General features: G+C 61.7%; 1 protein-coding gene across 2 annotated transcripts; it reads right to left on the minus strand.

Moving 5' to 3' along the window:
- Positions 1 to 1,086: 1,086 nt before the first annotated feature.
- Positions 1,087 to 11,550, minus strand: AIFM3 (AIF family member 3; the record flags this gene model as incomplete). 2 transcript variants are annotated; one of them, XM_082852503.1, is made up of 20 exons in its annotated part: positions 1,087 to 1,126; positions 1,335 to 1,355; positions 1,972 to 2,076; positions 2,515 to 2,590; positions 2,846 to 2,944; positions 4,162 to 4,279; positions 4,385 to 4,461; positions 5,036 to 5,099; positions 5,177 to 5,248; positions 5,339 to 5,454; positions 5,540 to 5,670; positions 5,753 to 5,844; positions 6,198 to 6,284; positions 6,627 to 6,739; positions 6,814 to 6,910; positions 7,160 to 7,204; positions 7,295 to 7,404; positions 7,626 to 7,735; positions 7,903 to 8,116; positions 11,520 to 11,550. In XM_082852503.1, the coding sequence occupies 20 exons, from the start codon at positions 11,548 to 11,550 to the stop codon at positions 1,087 to 1,089; spliced, it is 1,818 nt and encodes a 605-aa protein (XP_082708629.1). The 2 variants fall into 2 exon arrangements, with proteins under 2 accessions (XP_082708629.1, XP_082708630.1); XM_082852504.1 differs by lacking the exon at positions 1,335 to 1,355.
- Between the last annotated feature and the right edge of the window lie 6,431 nt (positions 11,551 to 17,981).

Here is a 17,981-nt window from a genome sequence, read left to right on the forward strand (position 1 = left end):
GGCCCGACTGTGCAGCGAGCTCCTAGTCTTTCGAGAAGCATTCCCCGCGAAGTGCGGGCGCGCTGTACCCGCTCCAGCGCGCGCGGGTCCCCGGCCGCAGCCCCTCCCGGCCCGCACTTCCCCGGCGCGGCTCCCGGCATGCCCTGTGCGCGTGGCTCGGCCTCGATCGTCCGCCGCGCCAGGGATCCCGGACGGAGGGTTCCGGCCTCGCATTGGCCTCCGCAGGCCGCCCCACCATCCCCTTCCTGCTGTGTCCCCGACCCGGTCCCCGCGTCTCCCCTCGGCGTTCCTTTTGGCTGTGAGGCAGCGTGGCGCAGAGGCTCTGGATTCTCAGTCCTACTCTAGCAGAGCCTCAGCTACTTCACCTGCGAAATGGGCATTCAGGAAGCTCAGGCTGCCATGAGAAGCGTGGGTCTGTCTTGGGACCTGCTCCTCAGTACTGATTGGGCCAACGCCGCCAAACTGCCAAACCCGAGCTGCCTCTGACCTCTGAAGAAGCACTTCCTACCTCAAAACCTTTGCATGTGCTGTCCCCTCTAACTGGAGTGCCCTTCCTTCAAAATCCAGATCCAAGACATTGGCCTGAGGAGCCTTCCCTAACCCCGGGGGCAGCAAAGGGGTTGCTCCCTCCTCTGGGCGCTCACAGACCGAACTTCCTTGGTGTGACACTGAGCGTTCTGTGGTCTGTGGTCGTGCCTGTCTCATCATCTTTCTCCCTCATGAGAGTTTGCCCAATTACAGTGGAAGTCACACAGATCTGCAAATGTGTGAGTTTTAATTTTAAGATAATGTCTAATATGTTGCAGGGTCCTACAGGGGACCAGTCCCAATAGAGGAAGAAGAGGCAGGGTCTGTCCCGCCTCCACTGCCAGCCATCAGTGGCACTGGACGTCTTGGGGGCTGAGCATCTCCTGGAGGCTGCTGAGGCCTCTTGGGAGGTGAGCCAGGCAGCCGAAGGCAAGCACTGAGAGGGCTCAGGTTCTGCCCTGGGGGCTCCTGGGGAACTGGAGGTTGGCACCTGCCCCCCAGGCTTGGCCTCTGTCCCTGATGCCCCAACATGCTTGCCCGAGTCCGCTGCGTGCAAGCTCAGGATCCTTTCCCTGTGAGCCAGGACATGTCGCCAGTCCTGCAGGAATGAGGGAGGAGGAGTGAGGGTAGAAGGGAGCAGGTTCCCCTCTGGACACCAAGAGCAGCTAGCCCTTGAAGACAGCAGGGAGCTGTGCGAGGCCCTGGTGCCCAGCAGGGATGTGCACTTGGGCAGAGGGGGGAGACCACCAGGCGTAGGCTCTGGGCTGAGGTGGGAAAGGCTCGGAAGAAGGAGAGAACACACGTACTTGCTGTGCAGCACAAACAGCCTTTGCGAAGGCAAGAGGAAGAGACAGAGAAGGCCGGGGAGAGAGTGTGTCATTCCTGTCCCCCCTTGGTTCTCCGTTTCCAGTCTGAGCCCCCCCGCCCCCATCCTGTGGCCTCCAGGCTTTCCTCAGCCCTTGGTGGTGGTGGTGGGGGTTCTGTAGGCCACTGAGTCCACAGGGTGACTCCCAGTGGCACCATGCCAGGATGAGGGTAATGGCTGGTGTCCAGTGTTCTTCAGACCCTGAACAACACCCCACAACTCTGTCAGGATGTCCCCAGGGGCAACACTAGCTGCATTTCCCCATGGTTGTGTTCAACCATGTGCAGTGGGGTGTCCCGGGCTCAGTGATTGCCCAAGCAGTGGGTCTTAACCCTTCCCCGCAGCACTGGTCCTGCCCTGGACACAGCCTCTTTCCCTTCTACCCACCAAGAGCACAAATAACCAGCCCTCTCCCAAACCACAACCCTTGCCCCACACCACACCATAGCCCTGGGAGCCTCAGGCTGATTGATGGGGGGTGGGGCTGGGGAGAACACTGGAGGACTGTGGGGGCAGCTAGAACCAGCACCTCGGGGGACTTCTCCCCCCTCCCCAAGGCACCCAGTGCCCACACTCACTCCACCTCCCGCTTCCGGATGGTGCGGCCGGAGGCCAGCACCTCCGCCACCTTAGACACGATGGGATCGTAGTTCATGCTGGCCACGGAGATCACCTCGTCGCCTCTGCAGGGAGAGGTGGCCGAGCCTGAGGACTGCCCAGCAGCAGCCCCTGTCCTTGGAGACCCGAGTCCAGCTGAGGCCCAGGGAGGCTCTCACTCAGGAATGTCCTGAGCGCCCAGCATGGCTTCTGCTCCTGCAGGACCCCATAGAGGCTCCAGCCTTCCTGCCCAGTGGGGTTCAGGGCGGGAACCTGTTCTGAGATCCCCACTCTCTGCCTGTGTCACTTTCCTCGGTGTAAAAGTAGGGTGTCAACACCCCCCTCCAAGAGCTGTCCCCACCTCCTCCCCTTTCCTGGCCGGCCCCTGCCTAGCTGCCTCCCGTGCCACTCGGCCCACCATCCAGGGAAGCCCCCTCCTCCGGAGCAGAGCTTCTCCGGGACGAGCCCCCTTCCCGACTGAGTACCCGCTGCTTCCCGCCCCCGCCCCACCCCGTTGCTCTCACTTGGTGTAAAAAGCCACGAACTTCAGCTCGTCCAGATCCCCCTGGATAATGACGTCGTCGAAGCCTTCTCCGTACCCTGCGGGCCGGGAGGAAGGGACTGGGCTTCACGGGGTCCGCGCCCAGTGCCCTTCCAACTCTGCCCTGGACCCCAGGCCCCGCCCCTGCGGTCCTTTTAGGGGGTCCTGGCCCCGCCCGCAGGGAGTTCCCTGCTTCCACCTGCGGCCGTCATGGCCCCGCCCCCTGGATGCTTCTAGCCCCGCCCTGACGTCCAAGCCCCGCCTCCTCACTCTGCCACACCTGGGCCCTGCCCGCGTCCGGGGCCCCTTGTTACCCGCGTAGCGCAGGCTCTTGCTGAACATGGCGGTCCATAGGTAGGGTACCGTGCTAATCTCCGCCTCCTGCGCCAGCATGTTCTGGGCCGCCACGCGTCCTGAGGGTCCCAGGGTCGTGAGAGCCCCGCCCCGAGCCCTCACCACCCCTCCACTGCCTGCCCCGGCTCTCTGGGGACGCCTGACAGGTGGGGCTATTCCCCCCCACCCCAGAGGTAAATCACTGCCCAACCCACTGTCCACCGCTGCTCGCAGATAATGCGTGCAGAGAGGGACACCAGGCCCAAAGCTGGCCACTAAGATGAAGTGCCTGGACTGGGTCTGGAAGGGCTTGGCTTCCCGGGACCATTTCAGATGTGACACAGGCAACTAACCGGACAGGTCAGGTCTGAGGAGGGAGGCGGGCGAATGGGGCACCAGTGTCCAGGGAAGCAGGGATGACAGCCTCACTCAGAGCCCAAGACAGAATAGGGTGGGTGGCTCCCCAGTTTGGACAAGGCCCCACTGGACCCCTGTATTTGGAGGTCTGTGACAGTCCTTGGACCCTCCCAGTTAAACCTTAATTATACTCAGCTGATGAGTAGCTTTTGGTTCCTTCAAACCTAGCACCAACTTTAGACCTTGGACCCGAGCAGAAATTGGTACCAGGAGTGGGGATTCAGGCACAGATGCTCAGATAACGTGAAGGCCAAGAGAAGGGAGGAGGGTGCAGGGGGTCTGGCTGTCCTCTCTCCGAGGCAGCTAACTGGCTGTACCTGCGGCTGAGAGGCCCAGACCAGGTGTGCACAGGTACTGCCCAAGGGGAGGGGGAAGGTTGTTCCTCAGAGAGCACAGCAGGTCCCCACTGAGCCCAGGTTTCCAGGCCCAGACGGCCACATCCCAGGGGCCTGCACGAGGCAGCTGGGTTCACAGAGCCAGTCAAGTGGCCCAAAGGGGAGAGTGGGGAGCTGGCCCGGATTCTACTAAACCCCTCTCTCCCTCCCTGGGTGACTGCACAGGTTGGTGAGGAATTCTGCAGAACATGTGTCTCTGAGGACAAAAGGAAAGGAGAGGCTGGCTGGTGGAGGGACCAGCGAGGTGGGGCACTGTGGCTGGTGAAATGGGATGTCAAGAGGGCACTGGACGGAGGTCTGAGATGGGAGGTCTCTGTGAGCCGCCTTGACCACCTGCATGGGGCTGGCTGGACAGGCTGCCACAGAGCCTTGAATGGCTGATCCAGTGAGCAGGACCCAAGGCCAGCAACTGAGGGGGTGGGCCTGGGGAAGGCTGAGACTCTGGGACAGCCTCCCACCCCAAGCTGCTGCAGGGCTGGTGGTACCCTGGGCATGAGCCATCTGCCAGTGTGGGATGTTCACTTTCCGATTGTTCCTCCAGGCCAGGGGGAAGGTCACAGCGTCGCCAGCTGCAAACACTCCCGGGACATTGGTCTGCATCATCTGTGGGGAGGGGACCGGGACTCGTAGGTAGGACTGGCGCCCTGAGCGGGACCTCCCACCACCTCCGGCCCCAGCACATTGCCCGCCCTCCCCACCCAGCCCCACCTTGTTGACAGGGATGAAGCCTCGGGAATCCAGACCTATGCCGCTCTGCCTCAGGAAGCCCGTGGCGGGCACTGCACCTGGCAGGACAGGGGCCACCGTGTCCATTCCCCGGCCTCTCCCTCCTCCTGCCTCACTGCTCTGCACCACCACGCCCTTCACTCCCACAGTCCAGCCCAGACCGATCACCCAGCAGGTGGCACACCCTGTGCCTTCATGTCCTGTCTTCGCTGCCTGGAGCCCCACAGACCTCGGGGCTTCTCATCAGGCCTCAGGTGTAGCCTCCTCCGAGAAGCTCTCCATGAAGCCCCTGGTGGGGGTTGGCATGCCGAGCCTCCCCAGCCCATGCTGCCACCTCCCAGCTTTGTCCCTCCCCGGACTGGCACCTCAGCTGGAGCAGGGACTAATTAGAGGCTTTTCTGTGTCCTGCGGCTGCGCAGGGCTACTGGACAGGGGTCATTGGGAGCGTCCTCCATGCCAGGCCAGGCTAAGCTGGTACCATCACCCCCCAACAACCCTGCCAAGGGGGTACGGTTGTGGTCCCCATTTTACAGAAGTGCAAACAGGCTGGGGGAGGAGAAGGGACTGGCCCAAGTTCACTGTCGAGCGTGTGCGGGTGACTGTGCTCACTGCCACCGCCTGCCCCCCACTCACCAATGCCCACCACGCAGACGTCAGCCCGCAAGACCTTGCTGCTCTTCAGCACGACCTCCTTCAGCTGCAGAAAGCAGGAGTGAGCAGCTCCCGGGCACAGGGAAAGGGACAGAAAGCAGCGGGGGGTGGAGAAGGGCCCACCTTTCCCTCCTGGGCCCGCAGCTCCGACACCTCCGTCTGCATGTAGAACTTGACCCGGTTGCTCTCAAACATCTGCCATGTAGATGGGTGGGTAGGCAGGGGTGAGAGCCAGGCGGGGGCAGGGCAGGTGCCCGGGGCGGTGGGTTCTGAGTGGGGTCTCACCTTCATGAGGGCACGACCAACGCGCTCCCCCAGAAACCTCCTGAAGGGCGTCTCCTCCAGCTCCACCACGGACACTGAGTGGGCCTTCTCAGTCAGGTAGGCGGCCACCTCCATCCCTGGGGCCAGGCGGGGAGGGCTGGCACCCTGCACTTCCCAGGGCCATTACTGCCCCAGGCCCAGCCCGCACCCCCAGCTGCTCACCCAGGAAGCCGGCTCCCACGACCACAGCGTTGCGGCCCCGGGCCAACCTCACCACGCGGTTGGCGTCCTCAGGCGTCCGGATGGTGAACACATTCTCCACGTCTTTGCCTTTGCAGCTCAGGGTCTTAGGGCTGAGACACGGCAAGAGTCGGGGCGGGGCTCCCGGCACCCGAGCCCTCCGCATACCGGCAGGGGCGTGGGGACCCCTCCCACCTGCTCCCGGGTGCCAGCAGCAGCTTGCTGTACTCCAGCTTGAAGCCATCCTTGAACACGGCCTTCTTGTTCCTCACGTCCACCGTGACCACCTGTGACCCCGCCGGGCAGAGCGAGGCCTCCGGGTCCCGCCCCACGCCCAGCGCCCACGAGGCCCTCTGCGAGGCTCTGCCACCTGGATGAACCTTCCTCCCTTTCCTGGCAACCTCTCCTGACCCTTTAAGTTTCAGGCACCACCTCCCCCTCAAAGCCCTCCTAATGCTCCCAAGTCCCAGCCCTGAGCAGACGGTCCGTGGCCCCACACACTGGGGCCCATGACCCCCTAGGCCTGGTGCCTGGGCAGCAGGGCCAGGAGGGCAGAGCACACCCATACTTCCTGGGGCCTCACGCCCTTCACGGTGCCCATGAAGCCTTCCCCAGGCCTGTTCCCCAGCATTGTCCATACCTGGGCCTCAGTGAGCACCTCGATGCCTTGGGCTCGGAAGAACTCCTTGGGCCTCAGGGCCAGCTGCTCCAGCTGTGCATCCAGAGACTGCAGGAGACGCCGGCTTGAGACAGGACCCTGCACCCCCAGGCTCCCACCCCTCTGCAGGCCCGGCCCCACCTGGCCAGTGACCAGGTGGCCACTGACCCATTTTATAACCGAGGACCAGGGCCTCGGGGTCTTGGGAGCTGGCAGCCTCGGTCACACAGGAGCTACAGGACAGAGCTCGACAAACCAGATCTTTCAGGGGCACTGCAGATGGGCCTGGCACGAACAGAGAGGGCAGCTGGCCAGACCCCCAAGGGGCGGCAAGCAAGGGTCCCAGTGGACCTAACTGTGCCCAGTGGGACATGGCTCTGGCCCTGCCTGGCCCCGCTCACGCTCACCCACCTTGCTAAGCTTGGGCCGGTCGTAGGGAAGGTGCCGGTCCAGAGTGCACAGGACGATCCTGTCTGAGAAGCCCTCCTGCCGCAGCGTCTCTGCACACACCAGGCCAGCTGCGCCTGAGCGGAGGGGACAGTGGGTCAGGAGCCTCCTCTCCCCCACCCCACCCTGCCCCTCACAACCCACCACCAACCTGCGCCCACGATGAGCACGTTGGTGCTGCTGCTGTGGCCAGCGCTTGGAGAGATGCACGTGGCCATCACCTTGGTCCTTCGCTGTAGCTGCAGGGCCTGGGGGTGGCCAGCGAGTTGGGGGCAGCTGGAAGCTGGGGTCATTGCCAGGCTCCCTGTGCCCATCCCAGCAGGCCAGGTCCTGCTGCTCCAGTGCCACCTCATCCCCACCACACAGCCCTTCACTCTGCTCCCCAGCCACACCCACTAGGCTCCCTCCCACCACAGGGCCCATGAACATGCTGTTTTCTGGGCCCAGAGGCCCTTCTCACCTCTCTCTTTTGCCTGAGCCCCAAGCCCCCCCCTCACCTGCTTGCTGGCCCGGACGTACACCTTCTCCTTCTCAATCTTCACCTGCAAGGGCTGTGTTGCTCAGGGCTGGGCTTTGGGGTGCTCCAGCCCCTGCACCCCCAGGCTCCCACCCCATTGCATGCCTGGCCCCACCTGGAACTTGTGCAGACTGTCCAGGCCAGGGAAGTCCTCCAGGTCTCCGGTGCTGATGTTGAAGCAGGCGCCATGCCAGGGGCAGCGCACCCGTCCACGGGACAGCACTCCTGGGAGGGGGCAGTGCTGGGCTGGGCCACCAGCAAGAGCTCCTCTCCAAGGACCCCTGTATCCAGCACCACTGGCCCTTCCCCACAGCCCAGGACACCCCATTAATAGACGGGGGCCTGGGGCCTAGTGGAGCGGGGGCTGAGCCTCCCTTGTGATGGGGGAGCCGCCAAGCCCCTGTCGGGGAGGTCCCGCCCTGCCCCCGTGGGCACCGACAGCTCACCTTTCACCAGAGGCGCACCATAGTGCGGACATTTGTGGCCCAGGGCATGGAACTCCCCGTTGTCTTTCACCAGCAACACCTTCCCCCAGCCCAGCTCCACTTCCCGCATCCTGGGAGGGGAGGGCCTGCCCTCAAAGGTCAGAGGTCGGAGAGCAGCCCCAGACCAGCAGGAGCCACAGAGGTGGTGGCCCCGATGGAGCCAGTCATGGGTCCCTTCCAGGCCTCCCAGCTGTCTTCCCACCTCAGCCTCCCACCCCCTCCCAGGCCCAGCACCCACTGGCCGTTCTCCAGGTCTTTGATGTGGCAGACAGCAGCCTCCAGGCAGTCCTGGGCACCAGGGTAGGGGTGGGGGGCGGGCAGGCGTTCCTCTGCATGGAAATGGCGGGCTGTGCCGTTGCCCTGGTAGGCCCGGGGGCTGCCCTTCCCGCCGGCAGACAGCTCCTCCTTGCCCCGGTCCTTCTCGGGCAGCACCACCTCGATCTTGAGCTCCACTGTGGGTGGGCAGGGGGGATGGCGGTGAGCCCCCAGCCCGGCCCACCCCATGAGCTCTGAGTGCGGGTTCTCCCCGGGCCTCCAGAAAGCCATCTGCACCACCAGCAAAAGGCAGAGCCAGGGTGCGGGGGGGTGGGGGGTGAGGGGGGCCCTGGGCGAGCTTAAATTGATTTCTGCGTGTTCTCTTTTCCCCTAACAGAATTAGTGAGGGGGCACAACAAAGCTTATTCAACCCTGAAGCGACCCTTTCTCCAGGAATCCATGTGGAGGTGAGAACTCAGTGCCGGAGCCTTGCTGACCTTGAGGGAGTGGCCCCCATAGAGGACTGCGTCATCCCTGAGGACTCAGGGGCACGTTTGGGGCCTGAGAAACAGTGTGTCCAAAGCTGGGCGCAGCCCAGAGCATGGCCTGTGAATCTGGGTAACGGGGGAATTGAGGGTTCCAGAGATTTGAAATTTTTTCAAAATTAAAAAAAAAAAGTGTATGCACCATAATTGCAACTTTAGATAGCTGCTCTCGCCAGTTTGAGAATCCTTCATTATTTGCCAGGCGCTGGGTGCAGGGGCCTTGGGGGTGAACCCCAACTGGGTGGTGCATGCAGAGGGCACAGCGCCGCCCTCACCAGTGGGGCCTCCTCTGGGGGGAGTTAGTGAGATTATCATTTTCTTCTTTATACTTCTCCGCATTTTCCAAATTCCCTACCATGTGCCTGGGGTATTTTTCTAATTAGAAGGGAACAATAAACAGAATTTTTAGCAGTGATAATCCGGCCTCCTGGGCTGCTGCTGCAAGGAGCGTGGAAGCTGAGCCGGGGGCACAGCGTGGGCCAGGGCCGAGGCCTGGGCAGGAGGCCCCCTCCCAACTCCCGAGGCCCCTGAGCCTCCAGGCCCCTCCCCCACAGACCTGACCCTCCAGAAACAAAGAACCCAGCTCACAGCTCCGGGCCTTAGCCCCTGCAGTTCCCTTGGCCTGGGCTGCTGTCCTGCCCTTCCCGGCTTGGGCTGGGCTCACGCCTGCCCATCCTCTCCCCCAGCCTGGTCTGGCCCCTCATCCTTCCTGTCCTAGCCCCCCTTCCCCCACCGCCGCCTCCCCTAAGGCTCAGGCACGCAAGAGACAGGGCTGAAGGTGGCTCCCTGATTCCAGCTGGGCAGGAAGGGCCCAGGAACACATCACGCTGAGGCTGTTGTGTCAGGTGGGGGGTTATGGGTGGGGTGGGTTTTTTCCTTCATTTTCCACGCTTTATGTAATGGTGTTAGAATGTTTTCAGAAGAATTAGAGAGACAGCTCACAGGAGCAGCCTGGCAGGGGCCCAGAGGACAGCCAAGCCAGGCTGTTTTCATCCTCTACCTCCTTCCAGAAGGCCCTGAGGTGCTCGCTGGTGTAGTCTAATGGGGGAAGACGTCAGGTCAGGAGCCTCAGGAGCCGTGGTGGATCCCTTAGACCCTTTCGGCAGACGCCTTCATTATAAAATGGAGAGAACAGTGCCTACCTCTTCTGGGACAGTGGATACTGAAGGAAATAATAAATGTAACTCAGAGTAGATACTCAATAGGTGAAGTTGGGTAGCTGTGTTTTATTGGTTAGCTCCGAGCCTCCTGGCTGCCATGACAAAGAGGGAAAGCCTTTAGGTAGCACCAGTGGCCTAATAAAAGGCAGGTGACCAGATGCCAAGAGACCTGCACTACCTCCTAGTTCTGAGCTTACAAAGGACTGGCCTGGAACACTTCCTGAGGAACATGGGGCCCCTGGAGCACAGGGCACACAGAGGGGGCTCAGGAAGACTGTTCTAACATGCTCTAAGCCACAGGAGCCAGTGAGGTGGAAAGTGAGGAATTTGCAGAAGCCTCTTCTGCTCGCTCTGGTCTCCCTGTGGCCCCTCCTGACCCTCACTGAACTGTCATGGCCAGAACGCTCTCACTCCCACACCCTGATATTCCCCAAGCCTCACCCCAGACCTGCCACCATGGGCACCGGGGGCCCAAGCTCCTGCCCTCCTGCCACAGCCCACAGGAAGCCCAGCCCCCCGGAGAGGGGATAACACCCTGTAAGTGCCTCCTACGTGCCAGGCCCATGCCAAGCACACTAGCCTGCACAGGGGCACAACTATTAGTCCCATTTCACATATGATAACACAGAGGCTCAGAGAGGTGAAGTCACCTGCCCAAGGCCAAATAGCCAGGAACAGGCAGGGCTGGATTTGGGCTCAAGAGCCCAAATTCTTAGCACTGTCCCTGGTGTGGTAGGAGTGACCAGCCCTATACCAGGGGTCCTGGGGCCGGGGGTCCTGGGGCTTGGGGTCTGAGGCAGACCAGCCCTTTGTGGTCCTTTAAAGGAACCTACAGGTGGCATCTTCTGCCAGGGCCTCCTGTCAGCTCTGCAGTCCTACAGGAGCCTGATATGGGGCAGCCAGCATCCTCCTGTCTGCTTCTGACGGGAGAGAGTTGGGGTCAAGACAAGGGACATCATTTGCCCGAGGGCTGGGTGTCCGCAGCATGGGAGTCATGGGGCAGGCGCAGGTGGGTCCCTCTGCCTGGCAGGGCATTGCAGGTCTCCTCTTGCCTGCAAGTTCTCCCTCAGACCCAGGAAAAGGAGAAAAGGCTCATGGGCTCCAAGGTAATGGAGCTGATGGGTATCAGGTAAGGGGAGCTGGGGCGAGCTGGCTGGCGATCCCTGGGTGCACTACAGAGGCCTCTCTCAGCCTTGGTTTCTTCATCTGGGTCAGGCCTGCACACCCCTGCCTTCCGGGTGTTGTGAGGAGGGAAGAGGGAAAGTGGGGGCCGGAGGGAGAGCCAGCACACAAGGGTCTCCGTGGAGAGCAGACCTAGGCATCCCCCAGCACCCTGCCCGCCCCCCAGCCCTGGGCTGGGACTGCTTGGGCCAGCCAGGGTGGGGATTTCCTCTACAAATGGGGAAGTGTATCCAGAGAGGCCCAGGAGGCGGCCCAAGGTCACATGGGGTCAGAAGAGGTGAAAAGGGCTAGGACATGTCCACTCCACCTCATAGCAATTTTGAGAGGTCAGGCTTATTTTTTAGGGGGAGGAGGTGAGGCTCAGAGGGGTATCTTGCATGCCCTTGGTCATGCAGTTGCTGAGGATGTCCCCGGAGCCCCCTTCCCCAGCGCTGAGGGAGATGCTCCTCTCTCCGACCCAGCAGCAGGAGGAACCCTCCCCTCCCCTTTCCGAGAAAGATTCCACTGTTATTCCCACCACCAGCACCCTAAGCCCCAAATAAAGAGGGCTCCAGCCCCCCCACTCCTGCCCACAGCGTTAACATTCGGCTGCAGCCCAGCCTGACCTACTTCGGAGGCAGGGGGAGGGGCAGGAGGAAGGTGGCAGGAAGAGGGAGGGAGGGAGCGAGCGACAGAGGGAGGGGGAAGGGAGAGGGTGAGAAGAGAGGAGGTACCTGGCTTGGGCTTGGAGAAGCAGCCACCCATGGTGAGTGGCCCGCAGATGGGTGGGGGGCAGGCACACAGGCGGCTGGCTGTGGAAGGCCTAGGGTGCCCCCTGAGGGGCTGGACCCCCCGAGGCCCTTAGAGATGCTGGAGCTGCCATCCCAGCTGGAGCTGCCTGCAGGGAGACAGGAGCATCTATGGGGACCAGGACTTTGATGAGGGCTGTGGGTAGAGACACAGAGAGACACGAGTGGGGGCGCTTCTCAAAGAGGCTGCGTTGGAGCTGGGAACCCTCATGCGTAGGGGAGCTGGGTCCCAGAGGAATGGCACCTGGCACCATGGACGGCACCTCCCTTCCAGGCCCCCAGGCTCAGCACCCTCACTCTCCTCCCCCTTTGCCTGGGCCCCTCTGCCCCAACCTTAGCCACATTTCAGGCCCAGGAAATCCTCCCCGATTTCTGCTGCCCCCTCAAAATCCTGCAGCCTGGAGCCCTGGGACCCTCCATTCTCCAGGGAGGCCACCATGCCTGGGGTCAGACCCAGGTCACCTTGGCAGACCAGAGCCTTCCTGGTACTCGGGGTTTCTCCCTCCTCAATGGGGCAACATTTAGTTCTCCCCCCTGCTCCCACCCTGGTGGGCAGCCCTGGATACCCACCTCTCCAAGGGCAGCCACTGCTTCTTGCTCCCAGCCCAACAGTGGACCGAGGCTGCCCGGCCCTGGAAGGCAGGGCAAGGGGGCAGGGGTCCAGGAGGCGGCCCAGCCTCCACCCCTCCCCCCAGTGTGAGCTGTGGCCAGGAGGGGATGGGGGCGGGGCTGGGCCAGTCCATTGGTCCCCAGGGAAACCCAGCTCCATGTGAACAGAAGTGGGCGGCCAGCCTGGGCCTGGTGGGGTTGGAGGAAAGTGAGGCCAGGCACACAGCTCCGGCTCCCACCCCCTCCCCTGCTCTTCCCCAAAGCCCCTGATGTTGAGGTCATACCCAACAGTAGATGGAGAAACTGAGGGGCCAAGGGATTGCCAAGATCAAGCAGCAGGTAGGGGCAACCAGGTGGTGTCCCACCTCCCTCCCACCTTAGTTACTTCCAAGACGGACAGGGACCCAGAAGCCCCTGTATCACCCTGCAAGCCATGGGGCTGGGGGAGGGGTCACCCCATCAACAAAGAGGTCCCTGCAGCCAAGGAGCCCTCAAGGCCACAGCGTGAGCCTTCCTTAACATGCAGCTTACAGACTGGACTTTGGAAGGCCCAGGACAAAGGTGTAGCTGCCTTGTTTACACTGACCTCCCCACAGTCCACCCCACTGTTATCCCTGCGGCTTCCCCCAGAAGTTTTTCCTGGAGTTTAAGTGGATGAGGCCCACTCGGTTTTGCCCAGATCCCAGCAAGGGCCCTGGGTGGGTGCTTAAGAGCAAGGGGGCTGAGAACCAGATGAAAAGGTTGGGGAGGGACTGTCTACTGCCCAGCACCTGGTCTCGCCTGCCCTAGAGGGCCGTCACAGGTGAGGAGGCAGTGGCACCTGAAGGCCACCTGGGTATACCCATGCTCTTTCCCCCACTCATTGCCAAGGCAGGTCCGTAAAACTGGGCCACCACCAGCCCACCTGCCCCCTACCTGGGCACAAGACCCCTCCACAGATCCTGGCTTTCCCTCTGGCTCAGCCCTGCCCACCTCCTTCCTGCCTGGCCTCAGGCCTCACCTACTGGGCCACAGATCCCAGAAAAGGTGGGACCTCAACTTGCCACCAGGTGCCTGTCGAGGCTGTTCCCTCCCTTCCCAGGTGCCCAGGTGTTCAGACCTTCCAGGGCCTTGGGCGTGGAAAGAGATTTGCTGGGCACGGAAACTTCTCCAGGTCTACTGTGTGCCAGGCTGGCGTGTAGCCCTCCTACCTCCTGCAGGCCCAGACGCCCCGACCCAAGGCAAAGGTCCTCGCCAGGGGCATGGCGAGAGGGTACCCCAAGTTTTGGCAGAGTGCTGTCCCTTGTCCACAAACTGCCCAATGCAAAAAGTTGTAACAGTCCCCGAGTGCTGACCACCTACAGGAGCCTGCATCCTGTCCCCTGGGACCAGCCCTAGGGCCCCTTCTGGTGCAGGCTCCCCACTCCTCCGGGTCCCACGCTTCACCAGGGATCCTGTGGGCCCTTCCCACACCCACTCGAGGGGCTCCTGCTCAACTCGGCCCCCAGTGGCTTCCAGTTTCCTGGGACAGCATCTGAGCTCCACAGCCGGCCCTCAAGTTCGGGGTGGGGGGGGCTGTGGCCCGCACCTCCTCCCCCACGGGGCTAGAGGCAAACCTCCTGCTTTGCATGTGCAGCCCGTCTCCCTGGGAAGTCCTTCCAGCTGCCTTCCCGCTCCCTCGGGCCGGGTCCCCCCACCGGACCGGCAGCCCAGGAAGGGGATCCGCACACAGCGGGGCCCCGAGGCGGCGAGCGGGCGGCACGTCAGGAGAGCGAGGGCGCTCTGCCTGGCCTGCCCCCTCCCCGGTGAGGCCCCCAATCCCCGACGAGTCGGCCCGGACCCGCGGGCTCACCTGCGCTCGGCGCGGACCTCCGCTCTGGAGCCGCCAGGGCTGCGGCGGGGCGGGCGGGGCAGGCGGGGCGGGGCTGGCGCTGCGGCGACAATGCGGCCGGAGCCCGAGGCCCCAGCACCGCCCGGCGGCCGCGCAGGTAGGAGCGGCCCGGGTCGGGATGCGAGGCTGTGGGAGGCAGCGGGGCCCTCTGGCCCTGGACGCCGGGCGGAATCTGGGTCCCCAGCATCCTCGCGACCCCCGCGGGGCGCCAGGCTGGGCCGCGCGCCGGGTCTCAGTGTTTTTCTTCTTCTTTCTTTTCTAAGTCTTGGAACCAGGGGCAGGCGGGCAGCGAGCGTGGGGGCAGGTGAATCACCCGCAGAAACCTCCCAAGCCGCGCCTGACTGCCTGACACCTTGATTGCTTTGAGGGTTCAGCTCCGTCCTTCCGTCCACTCTCCCCACATCAAAACGTTCTACTTTATATTTTATGACATTTTCTGTTTCCCACATGTCATTATACCGGGAGAACTTCCTGGGTCGCCATAAATCATGGCCCACCCTGGTGGGTGTTGTGTCCCCTCCTCCACGAAGCCCTCCCTGAGCCGCCTCCCCAGACTGGATCTGGCCCTGCTGTTCCAGCTCCCGGCCCCTCCCAGGATTTTACCGTGTTGACTCCCCAGACTCTGCCTTGTGGTCAGGCAGGGCTTGTCCCTCCAGCAGACTGGGACTCATGACTGTGTGGGAAATGAATGAAGGGCACGTTCCCGGGAAGTGGTGTCTCATCTGTCACTAAAAACATGGGGCCATTGGGCCCGACATCAGCCACTAACTGTTGTCTCCTTCAGTGGCTGGTGTCATGCCCTCTTTTTTGCCATCTCCCCCCTTCTGGGCCTCGCTCCCTTCTGGTTAGGATGCCAGGCTGACTGGCCTCTGAGGCAGTCCTTCTTTATGCCCCAGGCTGCCCAGGGGGGCAAGCACATCTCCCCTCATTTTACAGATGGGGAAGCTCGGGGAGGCTGCGTGGCGCCCAGGGGAAGGAGCAGGGCCTGAATGGGTCACACTCATCCACCCCTCAGTCCACCCCTCGGGGTGTCCAACTGCCACAGGAGAGGCCCCGTCACTGGGCAGAAGGTGTTGCTTGGCCTTGTGCCCTTGGCCTCCAGTCAGCCTGCCCCCACTCCACACTCTGCTGACCTTGCAGCCCTGCCCCTCACCCCACAGCCCCCAGCCAGGAAGACACTGTGCCCTGTAAAGAAACATGGCTGTAGCTTTATGTGCATTTATTCCTTTGCTCTTCACAACAGCCTGAGGTGGAAGGTCCTCTGTGTCATCTCCATTTTACAGATGTGGAAGCTGAGGTTCAGAGAGGTTAGGGACTCCCCAAGGCCACGCTGCTGGTGAGTGGCAGAGACGTGGGTCCTGGCTGGCTGGCTGTGCTGGGCTTACAAAGCGGAGCTTGGGAGAGGGAGCGGGGAGGCCTGTCAGGCTCGGCCAAGGCTGCCACGTCTCCAGTGCAGATTTCGAGTCCTTATCTGTGACCTTTTTGAGTCAGTGAGCCCCTTCTGCCCCGGATTCCCCAAGAATCTGGGGGTAACTGCAGTGCCTCCAGCTGGAGATCCTCCAGGACACCAGGACAGGTTCAGAGGCAGCACAGGACACAGCAGGCGCGCAGGATGTGGGGTGGGGGCTGCTGAGCATGGGATGCCAGAGATGACATTGAGGGGACAGGTCAGTGTTGGGGGCTGTGAGGAGGCCAACAACCTGGGTAGATGCCCTGCATGGGGCGAGACCATTGTGGCCGCCTCCACCCTGCGGATGGACTCGAGGCTCTGGCTGCCCCATGGTGGGGCAGAAATGACCAGATCCTCATGGAGCAAAAGCGGAAACAGAAGGTAGGTGGGTGGGTGGCCGGCCTCACCAAAGCCCCGGGCTCGAAGGTGGTGCATGTGGACACCGGGACCCGGGGAGACTTAGGATGCCTCCAAGTCTTGGGCAGCCTGAGGTCCTGATCTTGCCCCGAGGATGATTCTGGCAACATGGTAGCGTTCATCCCAGTGGCCTTGACAATACACAGACCCAGCAGACACCCCAAAGGCCAAGGTGTGAGAAGCAGGTGAAGGGGTGATCCCTGGGACCCCCAGCAAGCAAGCCTGTCCCTGTCTTCCTCACACCCACCCCTGTTCCCCACTCCTCTCAGCCTAGGGTCTCCAAGCTCTGACGTGCAGGGCTGTCCTTTTTTAGGCCACAAAGTGAGAGAACGGCAACGTCTAACATTGGGATTGACTCTGGCGCCCCCTGGAGGCCTACCTGAGAGTCCACAGGGCCCACCTGAGCCTTGGGGTTCAGAGGGCAGAGAGTGGACTCTTCCCTGGGGACTTAGGTGGATTTCCAGGTGGGGAGACCTCGATTTGATTAACTGGTCCCCAGGAAATGCTGGGGGGTCTGATATAGCACAGCCAGCATCCTAGCTGAGGCTGGCTGTGTTGAGGGGCAAGATAGGCAGGAATGGTGCCCTCAGCTACCCCGAGACTTATTCTTATGGAGGCAGACGCTGGGGGATCCCCAGGCTGGGGAGCCTTGGCTAAGCCCATCCCCACCGCTCCACTCCCGGCCTCACCCCTGACTCCCTGGCTTGCTCTGGTTGCTACAGCCCAGCCTCCCTGCCCACATCCCAGGTGGGTCTACACAGCCTGACTGCCATGTCTCAGCACCCCCAGGGTCCTCGGGGGCTCTCCGACCCCGTGAAGCCGGCTCCCACCAGCCTGTTTCAGCCCAGCCTCGACCCTCCCCAAGTTGCTGGTTTGTCATGAGTCCTGTCTTGTCTCCGGGCTCAGGGTTGACCAGTTCTAGTTCCAGTCCCCATGGAGGGAGGGAAGGTCAGAGGGCTTTCCTAGGAGGTGGCAGGAGCCGAGGACAGATGAGCCCTTTGGAGTTCAGCAGAGAGAAGGGCGTCCAGGCAGGAGAAGTGTGTGGCAAAGACAAGGAGGTACGATGGCCAGTTCTGGGGACTCAGAATGTGTCCGTCCCGTCTGGCTCAAGTGCTGGGCTCTGGGCAGCAGCCTGGCATGGAGGCATCTCATAGGCCAGGGAGGAGCGGGCTAGGGGTTTTCATCACATGTGTCTTTGGGGAAAAAATACCAGCAACTAGGACTGGCACTGGACAGGGGGCAGGGGGGCCGGGAGGCACCTGGGGCAAGGACTGGACCAGAGTCAGCCCAGGAGCTGGAAGGTGGGCCCTACCCCTGCAGCCCTTACTTAGACCTGAGGATTTCCTATCAGCAAAACACTGGGGGAACTCCCTGGCAGTCCAGTGATTAGTAGGACTTGGCACTTTCACTGCCAGGACCCGGTTCAATCCCTGGTCAGGGAACTAAGATCCCGCAAGCCACTTGGTACAGCCAAACACAACAAAAAAACCCCACTGGCAAAAACTTCCACATGCCAGGACAGACAGATGGGCTAGTATAAGGTACCTCAGCCACATAGTAGAATACTGTTCAGCCATAAACAAGGTATCTACAGAGTGTTTGTAAAAATGTTATATTTTCATATATTATACATCACTGGCGAAAGTGTAAATTGAGGCGATCCCTATAAGAGGGCAATTTAGCGACAGCTCTGAAAACTGCCAGTGCCCAGAGCCTTTGACCCAGCAATCCCAGTCAGAGGAACTCACTTTAATGCATCTGCCCACCTGAGATTGGAAAGGACCTACATGCCCATCAATACCCGAGGTGGTTACCCGAGTGACAGCACATCCACCTCAAGGAACACGACACAGTAATAGAAAAGAACAGAGGCTCAGCTCTAAACAGACTGGGGGAATAAAGCAGGGTGCAGAACAGTAAGTGATCTATGCTGCCTTTCTGTAGAGAAAACATTAAAAAAGAGTACTTACAGATATATTTACTTGCATGTTGTAGAGTAACTCTGGAAAATACAGTAATAAACAGGCAACAGGGAGACTGG

Source organism: Leucopleurus acutus (assembly GCF_964270905.1).
Source record: "Leucopleurus acutus genome assembly, chromosome: 13".
Lineage (NCBI taxonomy): Eukaryota > Metazoa > Chordata > Mammalia > Artiodactyla > Delphinidae > Leucopleurus > Leucopleurus acutus.